At 43.7% G+C, this 19,314-nt stretch overlaps 1 protein-coding gene across 1 annotated transcript in view; it reads right to left on the bottom strand.

Annotated features, from left to right (window-relative positions):
- The window catches only part of ZC3HAV1 (zinc finger CCCH-type containing, antiviral 1), a 79,553-nt gene that overhangs the window by 52,160 nt on the left and 8,079 nt on the right, over positions 1–19,314 (bottom strand). The window contains exon 2 of the mRNA XM_017880399.1: positions 2,795–2,930. Coding sequence (XP_017735888.1) covers positions 2,795–2,930 — 136 coding nt within the window. The remainder of the gene's footprint in view (positions 1–2,794; positions 2,931–19,314) is intronic.

Below are 19,314 nucleotides of genomic sequence, written 5' to 3'. Positions count from 1 at the left end.
AAAAATACAAAAAACTAGCCGGGCGCGGTGGCGGGCGCCTGTAGTCCCAGCTACTCGGAGGCTGAGGCGGGAGAATGGCGGGAACCCGGGAGGCGGAGCTTGCAGTGAGCCGAGATCGCGCCACTGCACTCCAGCCTGGGCGACACAGCGAGACTCCGCTCTCAAAATAAATAAATAAATAAATAAATAAATAAATAAATAAATAAACCTTTCCTCTTTATAAATTACCCAGTCTCAGGTATGTCTTCATACCAGCATGAAAATGGACTAATACAGGAAGAGTGTCCTTATTGTCAAGGGACTCAACATAGATGTGTGGCCCAATGTTAAAAGTACCTGATGCTTTTGAAGAACTGAAGCAGGGATCAGACATGAAGAATGGCCTTTCCAAGCCTCCAGGTTAACACTAGACTAAGGATAGACCACAAAATACCTTCTCTCAAGTGTCATGGCAAGACTCCAGCTTGTCATTCCCTCAATGAAAGGAAAAGGATGGGATGTCTCTGATCGTCAGTGGGAGCTTTAACAGGGTTGATGTATAAGGCATTTTTCCCATGCTGGTAGTGATGGGGGACTGGGCTAGTATCTAGGCCAAGGCCCATAGATATCCCAAGACAAGACCTTTAAACCTTGGACTCCTGGAATTGAGACAGAGAGAGACAGAGAAAGAGGGAGAGAGAGAGAGACAGAGAAAGAGGGAGAGAGACAGAGACAGAGAAACAGAGAAACAAATCTAAGTATCTAGATAGAAGAATGCATGGGGCTGGAGAGAAAATGGGGCATATTTTCCTCCCCCTAACCCCCAACAAGTCTTTATAATGTGTCTTGCACTCATATCTCTCCTGAGCTCAGTGGCCAACTCAAAATCACTTCTCATGTTATAAGTTTTTTAAGTTCTTAGGGAAACACACTGAGCTCAGAGTCAAAAAGTGTTTAAGCCTCCAGAAGTCCCCAACAGCTATCTCACCGTATATAAAAGTGCATCTGAGCTGGGTGCAGTGGCTCACGCCTGTAATCTTAGTACTTTGAGAGGCTGAGGCAGGAGGATCGCTTGAGCTCAGGAGTTCAAGACCAGCCTGGGCAACATAGTGAGACCCTGTCCCTACTAAAATTACAAAAAAAATTAGCCAGCTATGGTGGTTCATGCCTGTAGTCCCAGATACTTGGGGGACTGAGGCAGGAGAATAACTTGAACTCAGGAGGTTAAGGCTGCAGTGAGCCCTGATCATGCCACTGCACTCTAGCCCAGGTGACAGAGCAAGATCCTGTCTCAAAAAAAAAAAAAAAAAGTGCAAATGAATTTCAATTTTACTTACATTTTCTCCATCCCTTCCACTCACCCATTATGTTTCTATGCCTCTCTTTAACTGTGAGGCTAACTTCTCTATTCATGGATTTTATTGGGCCAGAAACCACTCTTTAAACAGTATTCTCTGATCCTTAAGTCTATATTCCTGAGTGGAAGAAACTGTTAATAGTAAAAGAAGTTCCCAAGTTTTAGGTAGACACATGGTTACCCAGACAGAAACTACATTTCCCAGACTCCCTTTCAGCTAAGTGTGACATGTAATAATCTCTGGACAATGTGATTGAGCAGATGGGCCATAAACAATGTCCATGTCACATCTTTTAAAAAAGGAAACTGCTTGCCTTCCATTTACTTCCTCTCTACATTTCCATTGGCTAGAAAATGGTGACAGTGGGTACAGACTCATTGTACACTGAGATGGAAGCCACATTTTGAAGATAACAGAGCTGACCTACTGACCTGAGTCCCTTGATGACATCATCAAGTCTAGCTGCCTGACAACTCAGGCTACCCCCCATCCACATCCAGGAAAAAGCAAGAGTTGGCAAACCTTTTCCATACAGGATCAGATAGTAAATATTTTAGGCTTTGTAGGCCATTCTGTTTCTGCTGCAACTACTCAACTCACCCTTGCAGGGTGAAAGCAGTCATAAACGAATAGGTATGGTTGTGTTCCAATAAAACTTTGTTTATAAAAACAGGCCAGGTGCAGGGGCTCACACCTGTAATCCCAGAACTTTGGGAGACCAAGGTGTGCAGATCACTTGAGGGCAGGAGTTCGAGGCCAGCCTGGCCAATGTGGTGAAACCCCATCTCTACTAAAATATAAAAATTAGCCGGGCATGGTGGTGGGCACCTGTAATCCCTGCTACTTGGGAGGCTGAGGCAGGAGAATTGCTTAAACCTGGGAGGCAGAGGTTGCAGTGAGCTGAGATCACACCATTGCACTCCAGCCTGGGTGACAGAGGGAGACTCTGTCTCAAAAAAAAAAAAAGGTGGCAGGCCAGCTTTGGGCTCTGGGTTATAGATTGCTGACTCCTGACCTAGATTATCAAGTGATAGAGAAACTAAATTACATTTTATTTGAATCACTGCATTTTGAGGGGATACCTGTTACAACAGCTTAGCCTACCCTCATCTTCCCTGCCATCTTCCCAACCTCACTCCAAAGTCCATCTCCTCCAAGAAGCCACCTTGATTTAAAGCATCAAGTAGTCTGACTACTATCAGATCTTCAGTTCATACTTACTCACACAGGGTTCCCTTGCAGCCCAGTGGAAGAGGTATTCCAGACTCACATTCTTTTAAAACCTCAAATAGGAGAGAAATTTCTGGGATCTCTTAGGTCACTCAGCAACAGCCTCGACTGCCACCTGCAGAACCCTGGCATTAATTTTGAATTTTCTCTGCTCCTACTCCAAAATATCTGTGACACAATACTGCCAGCAATATTCTCCCTCCTTAAACTGAGGAATCACAACTTACCTCAGGCATAAAAAAAGGATCACTTTGAAGGAGGAGCACTGCTAATTCCTCTTTGTTAAGTCCAGAGAGTTCATGATTTTTCAGGACTCTGAAGTTCTCTTCTGAGAGAACCTCATGAGAATATTTGCATAAATTCCTGGAAGAAAACACGACAATGGTCAGTATTTCTACTTCACAGATGCAAAGAAACAGAAATCAGCCATAAAACTTTCAGTCAGCAAAGACCCATGCCCATATCCTTTGATAACAGAAACAGGTTGGTTCTGCTTAAAGAATACACTTCATTATTTCTTTTTTTTTACTGTTTTGTTGTTGTTGTTGTTGTTGTTGTTTGAGACAAAGTTTCTCATTTGTCGCCCAGGCTAGAGTGCAGTGGTGCAATCTCGGCTCACTGGAATCTCCACCTCCTGGGTTCAAGCGACTCTCCTGACTCAGCCTCCCGAATAGCTAGAACCACAGGCACGCACCACCGCACCCAGCTAATTTTTTGTATTTTTAGTAGAGATGGGGTTTCACCATGTTGGCCAGGCTGGTCTTGAACCCCTGACCCCAGGTGATCTGCCCGCTTCAGCCTCCCAAAGTGCTGGGATTACAGGTATGAGCCACTGCGCCCGACCAAAAATACACTTTAGTAAAATAAATTCATGAAACAGGTAGATAGGAGTATGGTGTATCTTCTTCAAATACATACATATATCTGAATTTAAATTATTGCAATACTTCTTTAAACAGCATTTCCTCTAGTATACATTAAGTTATAATTTGTATATAGCTCAGAAAGGTCAAAAGAGGAAAAGATTGGCAAAGAAACTAAAACAGATCTATTAAAAATGATTGCCTATCAAGAAAGAGAGAACAAATTATGAAAACACATCCAGGACTGCAGTAAAAATCAATGGGACAAAAGAGTTCCATTTATCTAATCTTTTCATTATATAACATTGCTCATTGCTGTATCTCTTGTATGTCTTATATACCAATGTACATACTTATTTGTGACTACAAAGGAATGGAACAAGTTCTTAATTGTATGTTTCAAACAACTCTACAGAAAAAGATGTAACATTCCCTTCACTTTGAGACTTTAATGATTTAGTTCAACAATGTCCAGTAGAACTTTCCATGATCATGGAATTGTTGTATAATATAAACTTTCCTATATGGAAGCTACAGATAGAAGCATGATGGAGCGCTTGGTTTAATCACATTAAAGTCTGAGAAGCACTTATTGAGATCACTAAGAAACACTAGTAGCACTTTTGCTCTTATTAGGCAAACATAATTTGACAGTTATCAATGTCCATATAACAAACTCATTCCACATGTTTTTCTTTTTGAGGAGACGAGGTCTCACTCTCTGCCCCCAGGTTGGGGAGCAGTGGTGTGATCAGGCTCACTGTAGCCTTAACCTCCCCAGGCTCAGGTGATTCTCCCACCTCAGCCTCCAAAGTAGCTAGGACTATGGCATGAGCCACCACACCCAGCTAATTTTTAAATTTTTTGTGGAGCCAGGGTTTTGCTATGTTGCCCAGGTCTGGTCTCAAACTCCTGGGTTCAAGTGATCCAACCACCTCAGCCTCCCAATGTGCTGGGACTACAGGCATGCCAAGCCTCATTCCACTTTTTTTTTTTTTTTTTTTTTGAGACAGATTCTCACTCTTGTCGCCCAGGCTAGAGTGCAATGGAGCGATCTCAGCTCACTGCAACCTCCGCCTCCCGGGTTCAAGCGATTCTCCTGCCCCAGCCTCCCAAGTAGCTGGATTACAGGTGCCCGCCACCTTACCTGGCTATCATTCCACTTTTTAAGTTAAATATTCTACGGGTGATAGTGTCAAAATCCTTAGGCTTATGGCCTTAGTAGTTATTAATATGACCACATATTAATATTTTCTAGTTTTCACCACAATTATCAAGTTGTCAGGTAGTTGGGTAATGCCCAGATTTTCGCTAGTATAATGTGGCTAGCATTATTTTTATACAAATACCCTTTCTTCTTATACATTATTTTCCTGAGAGTTATTCCTTTGGGCATATTGCCTTAAAGAAAACAATAATTTTCTTAGCAGCTTGTGTTTCATTTTCATCTACTGTTGTCCAGAAAACACACCAGCAATCTAGGAGTGTGTCTATTTCCCATACAAGCACGTTCACATTGGATTTTGTCATCATGCTACTTCAATAGATATGAAACACAAGTAATTCATATCAAAGCCTTTTTTTTTTGTTGTTTTTTTTTTTTTTTTTTTTTTTTTTTTGAGACAGAGTTTTGCTTTTGTTGCCCAGGCTGGAGTGCAGTGGCACAATCTCAGCTCACTGTCACCTCCATCTCCCAGGTTCAAGCGATTCTCCTGCCTCAGCCTCCCAAGCAGCTGGGATTACAGGCATGCATGCTCCACCATGCCCAGCTAATTCTTTATTTTTAGTAAAGATGTGATTTCACCATGTTGGTCAGGCTGGTCTTGAACTCCTGACCTCGGGTAACTCAATCCACCACCTTGGCCTCCCAAAGTGCTGGGATTACAGGCATGAGCCACTGCGCCTGGCCTGAAAGACTTATACTTTTATTAATTCACACTTTCATTATTAGTAAGACCAAAATGTTCCCAAATGTTGGCTTCCTGCTTGTGTTTCCTCTTATTTATACTATTTGCTCGTATCCTTTAACCGTTTACTAGAGAACGAATACTGACTGACCTACAGATGTGTAATTATTCTTTATATTTTTTAATATTAATTTTTGCCAGCTTTATTTCAAATAGTTTTGCATTTCTTCCTTTTTATCAAGAGTTAAGATTATTATTGCTGAATTCTTTTTTTTTGAGACGGAGTCTTGCTCTGTCGCCCAGGCTGGAGTGCAGTGGCCGGATCTCAGCTCACTGCAAGCTCCGCCTCCCAAGTTTACGCCATTCTCCTGCCTCAGCCTCCGGAGTAGCTGGGACTACAGGCGCCCGCCACCTCGCCCGGCTAGTTTTTTGTATTTTTTAGTAGAGACGGGGTTTCACCGTGTTAGCCAGGATGGTCTCGATCTCCTGACCTCGTGATCTGCCCGTCTCGGCCTCCCAAAGTGCTGGGATTACAGGCTTGAGCCACCGTGCCCGGCCCTGAATTCTTACCAGGTCCTTCCAATTTGACATTTATAATTTACACTACTGCTTTATTTTATTCATTTATTTTTTTTGAGACTGAGTCTTGCTCTGTCTCCCAGGGGATGTCACCTAGGGGAGTGCAGTGGCAAGATCTGCCCTCACTGCAACCTCCACCTCCCAGAATCTAGCAATTCTCGTGTCTCAGCCTCCCAAGTAGCTGGGATTACAGCTGCCTGCCACTGTGCCTGGCTAATTTTTGTATTTTTGTAGAGAAGAGGTTTCACCATGTTGGCCAGGCTGGTCTCAAACTCCTGACCTCAAGTGATCCGCTCGCCTGAGCCTCCCAAAATGTTCAGATTGCAGGCATGAGCCACTGCACCCAGCCCTAGCCTACTGCTCTCCAGTTTGGGCGACAGAGCGAGACTCCGTCTCAAAAAAAATAAAAAATAAAAAGAAATAAAAAATTTACAAAGAACAATTGTAATCTCTATTGTGTTTTTAATCAATCTACTGTTCTGCTTTGAATCCTATATCATACAATTTATCATATAATATCATATTAATTTTTTTTTTTTTTTTTTTGACACAGGGTCTCTCTCTGTGCCCAGGCTGAGATGCAGTGACGTTCTCTTGGCTCACTGCAACCTCCACTTCCTGGGTTCAAGCAATGCTCATGTCTTGGCCTCCTGAATAACTGGGATTATAGACATGCGCCACCACCCCTGGCTAATTTTTGTATTTTTAGTACAGAGGGGTTTCACCATGTTGGCCAGTCTGGAACTCCCAACCTCAAGTGATCCACTTGCCTAGGCCTCCAAAAGGGCCGGGATTACAGGTGTGAGCTACTGTACCCGGCCCACAGCATATCAATATCATAAAGTCTAAATGTCCTTTGTTAACTTTTTTTTTTTTTTGATGTAGTTTTGCTCTCCTTGCCAGGGCTGGAGTGTAATGGCAAGATGTCAGCATGTCAGCTCACTGCAACCTCCGTCTCCTGGGTTCAAGCAATTCTCCTGCCTCAGCCTCCCGAGTAGCTGGGATTACAGGCCCCACCACCAGGCGCGGCTAATTTTTGTATTTTTAGTAGAGACAGGGTTTCACCATGTTGGCCAGGCTGGTCTCGAACTCCTGACCTCAGGTGATCCATCTGCTTCAGCCTCCTAAAGTGCTGGGATTACAGGTATGAGCCACCACGCCTGGCCCTTTGTTAACATTTTAAATATACTTTAAATATTAACAGTAATTTTTCATATAATTGGCTTACACCTTTTCAAAAAACTCTTTAGTGTGCTTAACTATTCTTTTCTTTGATCCTCCGTCCTTGGCCTCCCAAAACACTGGGCTTACAGATGTGAGTCACCACACCCAGCCTATTATTTTCATTATAAAAATTTTATTAGGGAATAAATTATCTCAATTTCCATAAAACAGTACATTGGGAATGTAATTTCTATTAACTCCATAAATTAGATTGGATATTAAGTATAGCATGTTAACTTCATTAAATCTTCTGATTCTGGAACAGAAAATATCCCTCCATTTATTCTGTTTTTTCCTATTGTGAATTTAAATTTTTCTTTTAATAGTTTTCCTTCATTTCCAAAATATTGAATATTATCTGTTGCACTATTATTTTTTAATTGTCACCGGTAAATAGAAATGCAAAATGATTTTATTGAAATTGATGATTTTTTGAAAATGTAAACATCTAGGTAAAAGTTATTCTCTAAGAATTAATCTTTAAAAGTCACTTATTCAATGCTATTGTTTGTGTGTAAATCGTGTCTACAACTCTCCAGATTGTCTTCAGATCTTACAGTGTAACCTCATATGAAAAAAATAGAGAACCAAGGACTCTGTCGACCAGGAGCAGAGCCCTTGAAACCCGGCCAGCCCTCCATGTACCTTGCCTCCTGGAGAAGTCAAGGCCAGTCACTCAGGCTCTAGCGACAGCCTCTATCCTTGCCATTCTCCCAGGCAGGCCGTCTCCTTGCTTTCTCCACCCGGTGACCCTGGCTTCCTGGCACTCCTTGATAAGGTCGACCTCTGCTTTTTGGTCCTGCACTGTGGTTTCAGATAACCAGTCCCCGCCAGCCCCTACCCAGAACCCTCAGCAGCTGGGCTAAGACTCCACTTTATCAATCCCGGAGGAAGGACTCCTACAGCAAGAAGGGCCTTTGAAAGATAATCCCCTCCAGCCAGCCAGGCGCGGTGGCTTACCCCTGTAATCCCAGCACTTTGGGAGGTCGAGGTGAGTGGACCACGAGGTCAGGAGATCGAGACCATCCTGGCTAACAAGGTGAAACCCCATCTCTACTAAAAATAGCTGTAGTCCCAGCTACTCAGGAGGCTGAGGCAGGAGAATGGCATGAACCCAGGAGGCGGAGCTTGCAGTGAGCCCAGATTGCACCACTGCACTCCAGCCTGGGCGAGAGAGGGAGACTCTGTCTCAAAAAAAAAAAAAAAAAAAAAAGAAAGGTAATCCCCTCCAGCCTCCACCTCAAAGCAGAAATCCTCTCTATGGTGGATTGACCAGATGAGCCTGAGCCTCTTTATCTCACAAGGATCTTACCTCATTGTGCTGGTGGCCATTAGCCATTACCATTAACGTTTTCTTTTTCTTTTCTTTTTTTTTGAGACAGGGTCTTATTCTGTTGTTCAGGCTGGAGTGCAGTGGCACAATCATGTCTCACTGCAGCCTTGAACTCCTGGGCTCAAGCGATCCTCTCACCTAGGCCTAGGTGCTGGGATACAGACGTGAGACACCATGCCACCCTAATATTCTTCTTGATATTGAGCTGAAAATGACCTCACTGAAACTTCCCACCACTAGACAGGTTCTGCCCTCTGGCTCTGATGTATTTAGCAACTTGTTAGTCAGAAGGAATTAAGAATCTTTGCTTCCCCTTTAGCTCCAGCCCAGACGTCCTGAACTTAGAGCCAAGCCTACCGCACCTGTGCAGATCACGGCGCGATGCAGAATTTTTCCTGTCCTATGCTAGATGAGGAGTGTGGCACTTCCAAGGTCCCTGAAGTCAGCACTTCCTCTAAATAACTAAAGGCAGCCAGGTAGCCTAATGGGGAGCCCTCTGCCTGAAACCCCAAGTGTCCAGGCTTTTCCAAAGCTACCCAAGGTGCTCATGTCTGAAAGAAAAGTCAAAGCTGGCCCATGCTTCACTGGCTGGGGTCCCTGGTGCTGCCCACCTGGGGGCCTGGTTTTCTTTTTCATTTTCATCTCCATCCTCAGGCAAGCTTCTTATTCCTCTAGATTCTGTGATTCTCACCCTGAACCCAGTCTCGACCTGCAACATCTCTGTCTCGACTGGGTCTGACCTGCAGCCCCTTCCCTGGCAAACTCTGCTTCGTTTTCCCAGATTCCCTAGACTTCTCCCCAGCGGCTTCTTAGGGGCTTTTTCTTTGCCCTAATTTCAGGATATTGATCATGTAATACCTAACCTTGTTTTTAGACTCTCCCTTAATCACCTAGCCTTGTTTCCACATGAATAGGCTCTCCCTTAGCTGACAAAACCGGACAAACTCCATTTGGCTCCTTCATTTACAAGACATCAAGGACTCCTTACCCACCCCCTTCCTCAAGGAGTTACCTTGTGTAAGCTGACTCTCAACATATCAAAGAGTCCAATTCACTGATAAGGTACTGAAGCAAGCAATGTCTGAAGTTTCCAGGATTTTGCTCATGAGGTAACACCGTAAAGCCCTGAGTTTGTGTGCGGCAGAGCCCCCATATCTATCGCCTTATGATAGATGTAGAGCCCCTGCAACTGGAACTGTTTGTTTCCCTGTAACCATTTGTCTTTTTAATTTTTTTGCATGTGTTTACTTCTGTAGAATTGCTGTAATTAAGCTCCGCCTCCCCTCTCTAAACTAAAGTATAAAGGAAAATCAAGCCCTTTCCTCAGGGCTGAGAGAGTTTCGAGCGTTAGCCGTCTCTCGGTCACTGGCTAATAAAGGACTCTTAAATTCGTCTCAAAGTGTAGCGTTTCTCTCTAACTCGCTCAGGTACGACAATCAGCCACGAAGGTGGGGCAGTTTACACTTCCCTTCTATCTGGGTTAAGCACAGAAATTAACATTTATTACGCATTTACTAAGTGACAGGAACTTTACCTCTGTTATTTAATTTAGTAGTCACGATAATCCTACTTTGGGAAACCGATGCCTGATAAAATGAGAAATCAAAGGTGACTGAGATAAGAGGAAGATCCAGTAATGAACAGGTATCCCAAAACACAAGCAAAAACCTAAGCTGGAAAAATGAACACAGATCTGAAACCTTCTCAAATCAAAAAAATTTAAATCGGCATCCAGAATGATTTAAGCCACTGTTCCCACACTATTATTTAAGCAGGGTGCAAGCAGAGATCGTGTACATAAATCACATAAAGGGTGTGGTAGGAACACAGTATGTGATAGGCACTATTTGTTGTGATTCGTGTCAGGCCTCTGAGCCCAAGCTAAGCCATCATATCCCCTGTGACCTGCACGTACACATCCAGATGGCCTGAAGTAACTGAAGAATCACAAAAGAAGTGAAAATGGCCTGTTCCTGCCTTAACTGATGACATTACCTTGTGAAATTCCTTCTCCTGGTTCATCCTAGCTCAAAAGCTCCCCCACTGAGCACCTTGTGTCCCCTGCCCCTGCCCAGAGAACTGTAATTTTCCACTACCTACCCAAATCCTATAAAACAGCCCCACCCCTATCTCCCTTTGCTGACTCTTTTTTCGGACTCAGCCCGTCTGCACCCAGGTGAAATAAACAGCCTTGTTGCTCACACAAAGCCTGTTTGGTGGTCTCTTCACACGGACGTGAGTGAAAATTAATGTTGTACAGACAAGCTCAGCAGCATGGGCCACGATCAGAGCGTGAAGGGGGTCATGTGTAGGTTTCAGGTGGCAGAACCTTCCTTCCGACTTTCTTCTGATCACTCTGTCCCAGCTCCAGGTGCCTAATATTGGCTAGTGGACTTCAGCCAGGAAATAGTGTGAAAGTCTCCTGTGGCCCCTTGGGGTTTGCTAAGCTAACGATGCTGAAAGTTTGGTCCCTAGGCCAGCATCATCAGCATCACTTGGGAGGTTGTCAGAAATGCAAATTCTCAGGCCCCATCCCAGATATCCCAGGGTGATTCTCAATCTTTTAGCATGCATCAGCATCACCTAGACAAGTGGTCCGTTAGATTCCTGGGCCCCCACCCTGGAGTCTGTGAATCAGTAAATCTAGGGGTGTAGGGCAAGAATTTGCATGTCTAACAATCTGGTTTTATGAACATACTTGAAGTGTAGGCAGCTCAGGGTCACCTCCCCAAAAAAGACAACAGGTCCTACAGAAGGTTGGTTAGAAGCTGTGGGAACTCCCCTTTCGCCAGGACAAAAAGAGCTCTCCTACAAATTATTATGAATTTCCCAGGACAAAACAAGCGTTTGCAGAATGCTACCCACATTTGGAGCAGATAAACCTCAAACAAACGGGGCAAGTTGCAGTAGGAGGTGATAACTTAAAAAAAAAAACAGAGCAAAGACATCCTTGAAAGAGGCAGAATTGTCTCTCTTTAAGGAACTCAGGCCAAAAGCCTAAAAACAAATGACCTTTTCACTTTTCTCTTCCAGCCACAGAGCAAAATGTTATTTTAGCCCAGGCAATAAGCGCTCTCTCTCACCACGGGTGCAGCCTAAACAACTAGCCTGCACAGTGATTCTCATTCCTGGCTACACATAATAATCAACTGGGCAGTGTTGAAAATACACAAACCTGGGCCCCGCCCTGGAGACTGGCTTCATTTGACTGGGATGGGAGCCCAGGTGACTCCAGTGTGCAGTCAGAGCTGAGAATCACTGGATATGCTTGTCACATTCAATTCTGGGTTAGATTCCTGAACCGGATGTTCACCTCTGAGTTCTTGCACTTCACAAATCGGTAAACACAGGGCTAGCTCTGACTCAACAGACCAAAAAGAGACAGTATGAGTCTTTTTTTCTTTTTGACAGTAATTTATATCGAAGTACTCCTTCCCTTTCCCTTCTCTCCTTCATCCCCTCTGCTCCCCAACACCCAATAGGGTTGACAAAAACAAAAAGATCGCTGATTTGTATAGAAAACAGGAAATCACTCACCATGCTATAAGCCAGGTGAAAAAGGAACCAGGACATGTGAAAGATAAAATCTAGAGAACATTGATCTAAAGAATAAAATGTCATCAGTCAAAAACAACCCTAACAAAATACTATTTTAAAGCCACGAGATTCCTATTCCCCATGTTTATACTTCTGATATTCAAGATTAAATAGCCATGTTATTAGAGGGTAGGAATGGTTCACTGCCTCTAGAGTCCCTAGTAAGATGGAGGAGAAACAGAATAGACAGGACGAGATCATATGAGCAGGGTAACAAAGGATGTGGGGACAGACAGAGGGTGGAGCTGAAAAAAAATGAGCTTGCTTTAACCACAGCTGTATTACCCAGAACACACCAGGCACAAAGAGAGCCCCAGCTCACTGCAGAAGATGGTGATCCTAAGGCTACAGCCATGGCAGCCCCAGCCTGCACCAAGGGAGAGGAAAGCACTGAGGGCCTTGCAAGACTGGGCAGCAGAGGAAGCCGGGCCTGCTGAGGACGGGGGAGGCAGGAGGCCAAGAATCTGCATATATCCGACGATTGTACCAAGAGTGAGACAAACAGCGCGGGTGCCACCAAAAACAATAATCTTTCTGTTACTATGGACAGTCTCTCCAGTCTTGACTTCTCTAGTCCCCTAAGTTCATGGTTCACAAGCTTCATTGCCCATTAAAAACCATCTAGGGACTTAAAAAACAAAATCCCAATGTCCAATTCAAACCATAATTAAATCAGAATGTAGGAGTCAGGCATCGTATTTTTTAAAGATTCCCTAAGTGATCCCAACACATAGCAAAGTTTGAGAAACATCGCCCTGGGTCCGCATCAGGACTGAGAAAAAGGAGAGTAGATGGCCGGAGGTAGTGGCGTTACTGCCAAAATCTTTTTTTTTTTTTTTTGAGACGAGTTCCAGTCTTGTTGCTCAGGCCGGAGTGCAAAGGCGCGATCTCAGCTCACCGCACCCTCTGCCTCCCGGGTTCAAGTGATTCTCCTGCCTCAGCCTCCCAAGTAGCTGGGATTATAGGCATGCACCACCATTCCTGGCTAATTTTGTATTTTTAGTAGAGACGGGGTTTCTCCATGTTGGTCGGGCTAGTCTCAAACTCCCAAAATGAGGTGATCCACCTGCCTCGGCCTCCCAAAGTGCTGGGATTACAGACATGAGCCACCGCACCCGGCCACCAAAATCTTGATGATCAGAGAAAGTAGTTCACACAAGCCTCCTCTCCTCTCACAGGCTGGCTTCTCCCCACCACTCCCCACAATACTTCCCAGCGTAAGTCCCTCTGAAAGTTAAGGAATATTAACCAGAGAGAGATTAATTAACTGGTTGACACTATTTCAGGATCCTGTGAGTGACAGATGAAGGGGTAGAAGCCTCTAGAATAATCTACCGTTTGTGACACAAAGTATGTGCTCAATAAATATTTGTTGATCTGGTGCCTAGGATGCCAAAAGTTTCCCATGTCTTTTGATCTGTCACATAAAAGTAATAGAACCCCTAAACTCTGAGAAAGATCACTTAAAGAAAAATATTTCATTCATTCTGCACTAAAAAATTCATTTCTTTTACTCCCTCAAACTCGAAAGCCACATAAAACTTTGCATTTGCAGTCTTCCAGGAAGTTACCCCTAAGGAATTACATGTTTCTGAAAGTGTGGTTTGACCGCTGCAAATGGATTCTTTAGGATGGTATTTAAAATGCAGATTCTGGGGCGCAGCGGCTTACATCTGTAATCCCAGCAGTTTGGGAGGCTGAGTTGGGTGGATAGCTTGAGTTCAGGAATTCAAGACCAGCCTGGGCAACATGGCGAAACCTTGTCACTATTAAAAATACAAAAAATTGGCCGGGCGCGGTGGCTCAAGCCTGTAATCCCAGCACTTTGGGAGGCCGAGACGGGCGGATCACGAGGTCAGGAGATCGAGACCATTCTGGCTAACACGGTGAAATCCCGTCTCTACTAAAAAACACAAAAAAACTAGCCGGGCAAGTGGCGGGCGCCTGTAGTCCCAGCTACTCGGTGAGGCGAGGGCAGAGAATGGCGGTAAACCTGGAAAGCGGAGCTTGTTCTGAGCTTGATGATCCGGCCACTGCACTCCAGCCTGGGCGACAGAGTGAGACTTCCGTCTCAAAAAAAAATTAAAATAAAATAAATACAAAAAATTAGCCGGCCATAGTGCAGAGGCCTGTAATCGCAGCTACTTCAGAGGCTGAGGTGGAGATACTGAACCCAGGAGGGGCGGCAAGAGGTACGGAGCCAGAATCTTGCCATCTGCACTCCAGCCTGGGCGAGAGAGGGACTTCTGTCTTAAAAAAAAAAAAAAAAAAAAAAAAGGAAATAAAATTTAAAACTAATGAATAAAACGCAGATTCTCAGACTCCAGCCCACCTGTTCGGAACAGAATTTCCAAACGTGACTGGAACCTCCATTTTAGTAGACTCTCCCATGTGTATGATCAATGTCAAAGTTTGAGAATACTGCCTCAAAGCTGGGTAAACTAAATCCCAGAAGCTACTCAAAACAATCCATCATGGATGGGAAAAATCTGCGAACTCCTTATATTTTTTAATGTAAAAATAATCTTTTCAGCCCAGAAAAGTATTGCCTGGCTGAAAGGCTGGAGAGTGGGGGATTCCTGGTTAACTGAGAAGGAGCACAAGAGAACCTTAGGGCTGAGAAAATGTCCGTAGTCTAGGGCTGTTGTGATGGTTACACAGGCTGCATCACCGTTTATCAAAACTCTTTAAACCATACACTTACCTTTTTTTTTAAGATGGAGTCTCCTCTGTCACCCAGTTTGGAGTGCAATGCGTGCAATCTCGACTCACTGCAACCGTCCACATCCTGCGGTTCAAGAGATTCTCCTGCCTCAGCCTCGCTGAGTAGGCTGGATTACAAGTGCCCACACCACGATGCCCAGCTAAATTTTTTTTGCTTCTTAGTAGAGACGGGTTTCCCATGTTGGCCAGGCTAGTCTCAAACCCTGACCTCAAGTGAGCCGCTGCCTCGGCCTCCCAAATGCTAGGACTTACAGGCATGAGCCATCACGGGCCCGCCTCCATACACTTTAAATGGCGTACATATTATGTATGTAAATCATACCTCAATAAATGATAAAAAATTTTAAAAAGTAAAACAGTAAATGAGTATACAAATTAAGAATTTCTTACATCATAGACTGCTTTAAATAAATGTATCACACATTAGGATAGGAGGTAAATGCTCAAAACGTTCTCTGCTGCAAGCGTATGTGGGATCAAATATGTTAGCGAAATGATTTCCCATGATGAGTCTGTTTAGCCTTGATTTTCAATTGTCTAGATTGGTCATTAGCCAATTTAGCTGATTTTCTAAATTGGCATTAGCCGGCGTGGTCGATCACATGCCTGTCTAATCCCAGCTGCTTCGGAGGCTGAGGCAAGAGCAATCCCTTGAACCCAGGAGAAGAGGTTGCGTGAACCGAGTCGCACCACTGCCACTTCCAGCCTAGGTGACAGAGTGAGGCTCTGTCTCAAAATAAAAAAAAAAAACTAAATAGTTTTAGCCATTTTAAATGGTAAAAATACAGTATATAGTGTATATATATATATATCTTTTCTTTTTTTTAAATATCTTCCCAGTTCCCAGTGCCAGGCGTGGTGGTACACATCTGTAATCCCACCTATTCAGGAGGCCGGGGCAGGAGGGTGGCTTGAGCTCAGGAGTTTGAGATTAGCCTAGGCAAAACATTGAGACCCCGTCTCTATTTTAATAAATAAATAAGTAAATAAATAAAATAGTACATAAAAAAACAATAAATACAATCTCTTCCCTGTATAGGAAATAGGGAAAAGATCATGAAATAAGTCTCCCCTCTCTCCTCCCAACCTGAGACCAGCTCCCCTGCTGCAATTTGGTTGAAGTGATTACTCACTGGGCCTGAAATCCTAGGTGCTACTGAAACCTTTTATCCCTTTCTTACGCCCATGTTATTATGGCTTCTTCTATCCCAAAGTAGCCATAGGTAAAGATCACAGATGCCTGGTTTGGAAGTAAATACAGGCAGAAGCAGTAAGCAAATTAGAACCATTTAATGGATGGAAAAATACATCTACTTATTTTAAATGTTTAATTTTGCCATCTCTGCATTATGTAAAAAGTAGAAAATACTGTGTTATCACATGCTTCATTTGTCACTATTTAAGATTTTATCATGGTTCACAATATTACAATGTCATCACATTTGTTAGCTTAATTTCTAAAGAAAATTGCAGACACTGAGTGTCAAATTTGATCAAATTAAAAATTTGAGATGTAGTGATTGTGAAAAGAGAACAAAAATTCCCAAATGATTCTTTTTTTTTTTTTCTTGAGACGGAGTCTTGCTCTGTTGCCCGGGCTGGAGTGCAGTGGCCAGATCTCAGCTCACTGCAAGCTCCGCCTCCCGGATTTATGCCATTCTCCTGCCTCAGCCTCCCGAGTAGCTGGGACTACAGGCGCCCGCCACCTCGCCCGGCTAGTTTTTTGTATTTTTTAGTAGAGACGGGGTTTCACCATGTTAGCCAGGATGGTCTCGATCTCCTGACCTCGTGATCCACCCGACTCGGCCTCCCAAAGTGCTGGGATTACAGGCTTGAGCCACCGTGCCCGGCCCCCAAATGATTCTTACAGGGTGCACCCTTTTGTGTCACGATGTTGCAGAAAACAGCATGTCTCTAAGGCCATCAGTCCGACAACAACGTAACTCCATGGACAGTGCAGAATTAGCAACAGAAGGAACTTCAGGAAGACTTAATACGCCTCACACAAACAACACAGAACATGCAACAGTAAAATGCAAATCATGTTTCCTTAGTGAAAGGAGCAGAGCCAAAAGGTCACACATTATTAGGTTCCATTTATAGGAAATGTCCAGAATTAGAAAACAAACAAAAAGTAGGTTAGAGATTGCCAGGGGCTGAGGAAAGGGAAGAATGAGGACTGGTTCCTGATGGGTGTGGGGGTTTCTCTTTGGGGTGATGAAAATGTTCTGGAATTCCAATAGTGGTAACAGTTGCACAACATCATGAATGTATTTACTACCCCTGAACTGTACACTTTAAAATAGTTTTAATTTGGGAGGCCCAGGTAGGTGGGCAGATCACCTGAGGTCAGGAGTTCAAGACCAGCCTGGCCAACATGGCGAAACCCTGTCATTACTAAAAATACAAAAATTAGCTGGGCGTGGTGACACATGCCTGTAATCCCAGCTGCTCGGGAGGCTGAGGCAAGAGAATCCCTTGAACCCAGGAGAAGAGGTTGCAGTGAACCGAGATCGCACCACTGCACTCCAGCCTAGGTGACAGAGTGAGGCTCTGTCTCAAAATAAAAAAAAAAATAAATAGTTTTAGCCATTTTAAAATGGTAAAAAAAAAAAAAACCGTTACAAACAAAAATAGAGTGCTAAGATGACCAAAAAAGTAAAATGCAATAAGAAGCAACTACTAAGATGCCAAGTAAGACAAACTTAAAAAATGAGTAATAAGACTTAAAAGGGCTAGAGACCCAGAATATATAAAGAATTAAAACCACAATGAGGGCTGGGCGCGACGGCTCACGCCTGTAATCCCAGCACTTTGGGACACCAAGGCGGGCTGATCACGAGGTCAGGAGATTGAGACCATCCTGGCAAACACAGTGAAACCCCGTCTCTACTAAAAAAAGCAAAAAACTAGCCNGCCTGTAATCCCAGCACTTTGGGAGGTCGAGGCGGGCGGATCACCAGGTCAGGAGATCAAGAACATCCTGGCTAACACGGTGAAACCCCGTCTCTACTAAAAAATACAAAAAAATAGCCGGGCGTGGTGGTGGGCGCCTGTATTCCCAGCTACTCAGGAGGCTGAGGCAGGAGAATGGTGTGAACCCAGGAGGCGGAGACTGCATTGAGCTGAGATTGTGCCACTGCACTCCAGCCTGGGTGACAGAGCGAGACTCCATTTCAAAGAAAAAAAAAAAAAAAAAACACGAGATACAATTTGCATTCTTTGTATTGGCACAAATTTTAAAAAGCTGATGATACCACTTGGCTACGATGTAAGGCAAGGGAAGGCTCTTATTCTTCTGGTGGGAGTATAACTTGGCAAACACACTTCAGAAAACAATTTGGTATTATCACATAAAACTTAAGAATCAAAATTCCACTACTAGATCCCTAGGGAAACTCATGTAACATGTACACAAAGAAGCATATACCAAAATGTTCACAGCATAATGGTTTAATAGCAAAAACTTAAATCAATTTCACTTTGTTTTTTCAGAGGCAGGGTCTCATTCTGTTGCCCAGGCTAGAGTGCAGTGGCACACTTGCACCTGACCGCAGCCTCATCCAGGCTCAAGTGATCCTCCCACTTCAGCCTCCTGAGTAGTTGGGACTACAGGTGTGTGCCACTGTGTCTAGCTGATTTTATTTTTTAATGTTTTTGTAGGAGCTATGTTGCCCAGGCTGGTCTTGAACCCCTGACTTCAAGAGATCCTCCCACCTTGGCTTCTCAAAGTACTGCGATTACAGATGTTAGCTATTGAGCCCAGTCTCAATTTTAATAATAAGAAAATCAATGTATAAATTGTGTACATTCATGCAAAAGAAAGTAATGAATACATTTCAGTGAATCAGAGTAGTCTTTCTCTAAAATTGGTGGAGCCCAGAGCAAGGTTATAAATGGAGGCTTGGATACAAATGTCTAAATATTTAATAGTAATAAATCATGCTGAGCTGGGCTCAGTGGCTCATGCCTGTAATCCCAGCAGTTTGGGAGGCTGAGGCAAGAGGACTGCTTGAGCCCAGGCACTCGAGACCAGCCTGGGCAACATAGTGAGACCCTGTCTCTAAACACATACACATACAAATTAGCCAGGTATGGTGGCACTAGCCTGGTCCCAGCTACTGGGAGGCTGATGTGGGAGGATCATTTGAACCCAGGAGGTTGAGGCTGCAGTGAGCCATGTTTGCACCGCCACACTCCAGCCTGGTGACAGAACAAGACCCTGTCTCAAAAAAAAAGAAAAAAAGTCTGTATATATAATCACATAATAAAAACTTTAATACAAAAATTTTAAAATTTGTTATAAAAAAATTTTTTTTTGAGACAGAGCCACACTCTGTTGCCCAGGCTGGTGTGCAGTGGCATGAACATAGCCCACTGTAACCTCAAAATTCCTGGGCTCAAGCAATCCTTCTGCCTCAGCCTCCAGCATTGAGGACCACAGGCATGCACCACCACACCCAGCTAATTTTTTCATTTTTTATTTAATTATTTTTATTTTTTATTTTTTTATTTAATTT

This window comes from Rhinopithecus bieti, unplaced genomic scaffold (assembly GCF_001698545.2).
Source record: "Rhinopithecus bieti isolate Rb0 unplaced genomic scaffold, ASM169854v2 scaffold_11401, whole genome shotgun sequence".
In the NCBI taxonomy this organism is placed as follows: Eukaryota; Metazoa; Chordata; class Mammalia; order Primates; family Cercopithecidae; genus Rhinopithecus; species Rhinopithecus bieti.
Note: the sequence above shows the minus strand (reverse complement) of the source record. Positions and strands in the feature narration are given on the sequence as shown.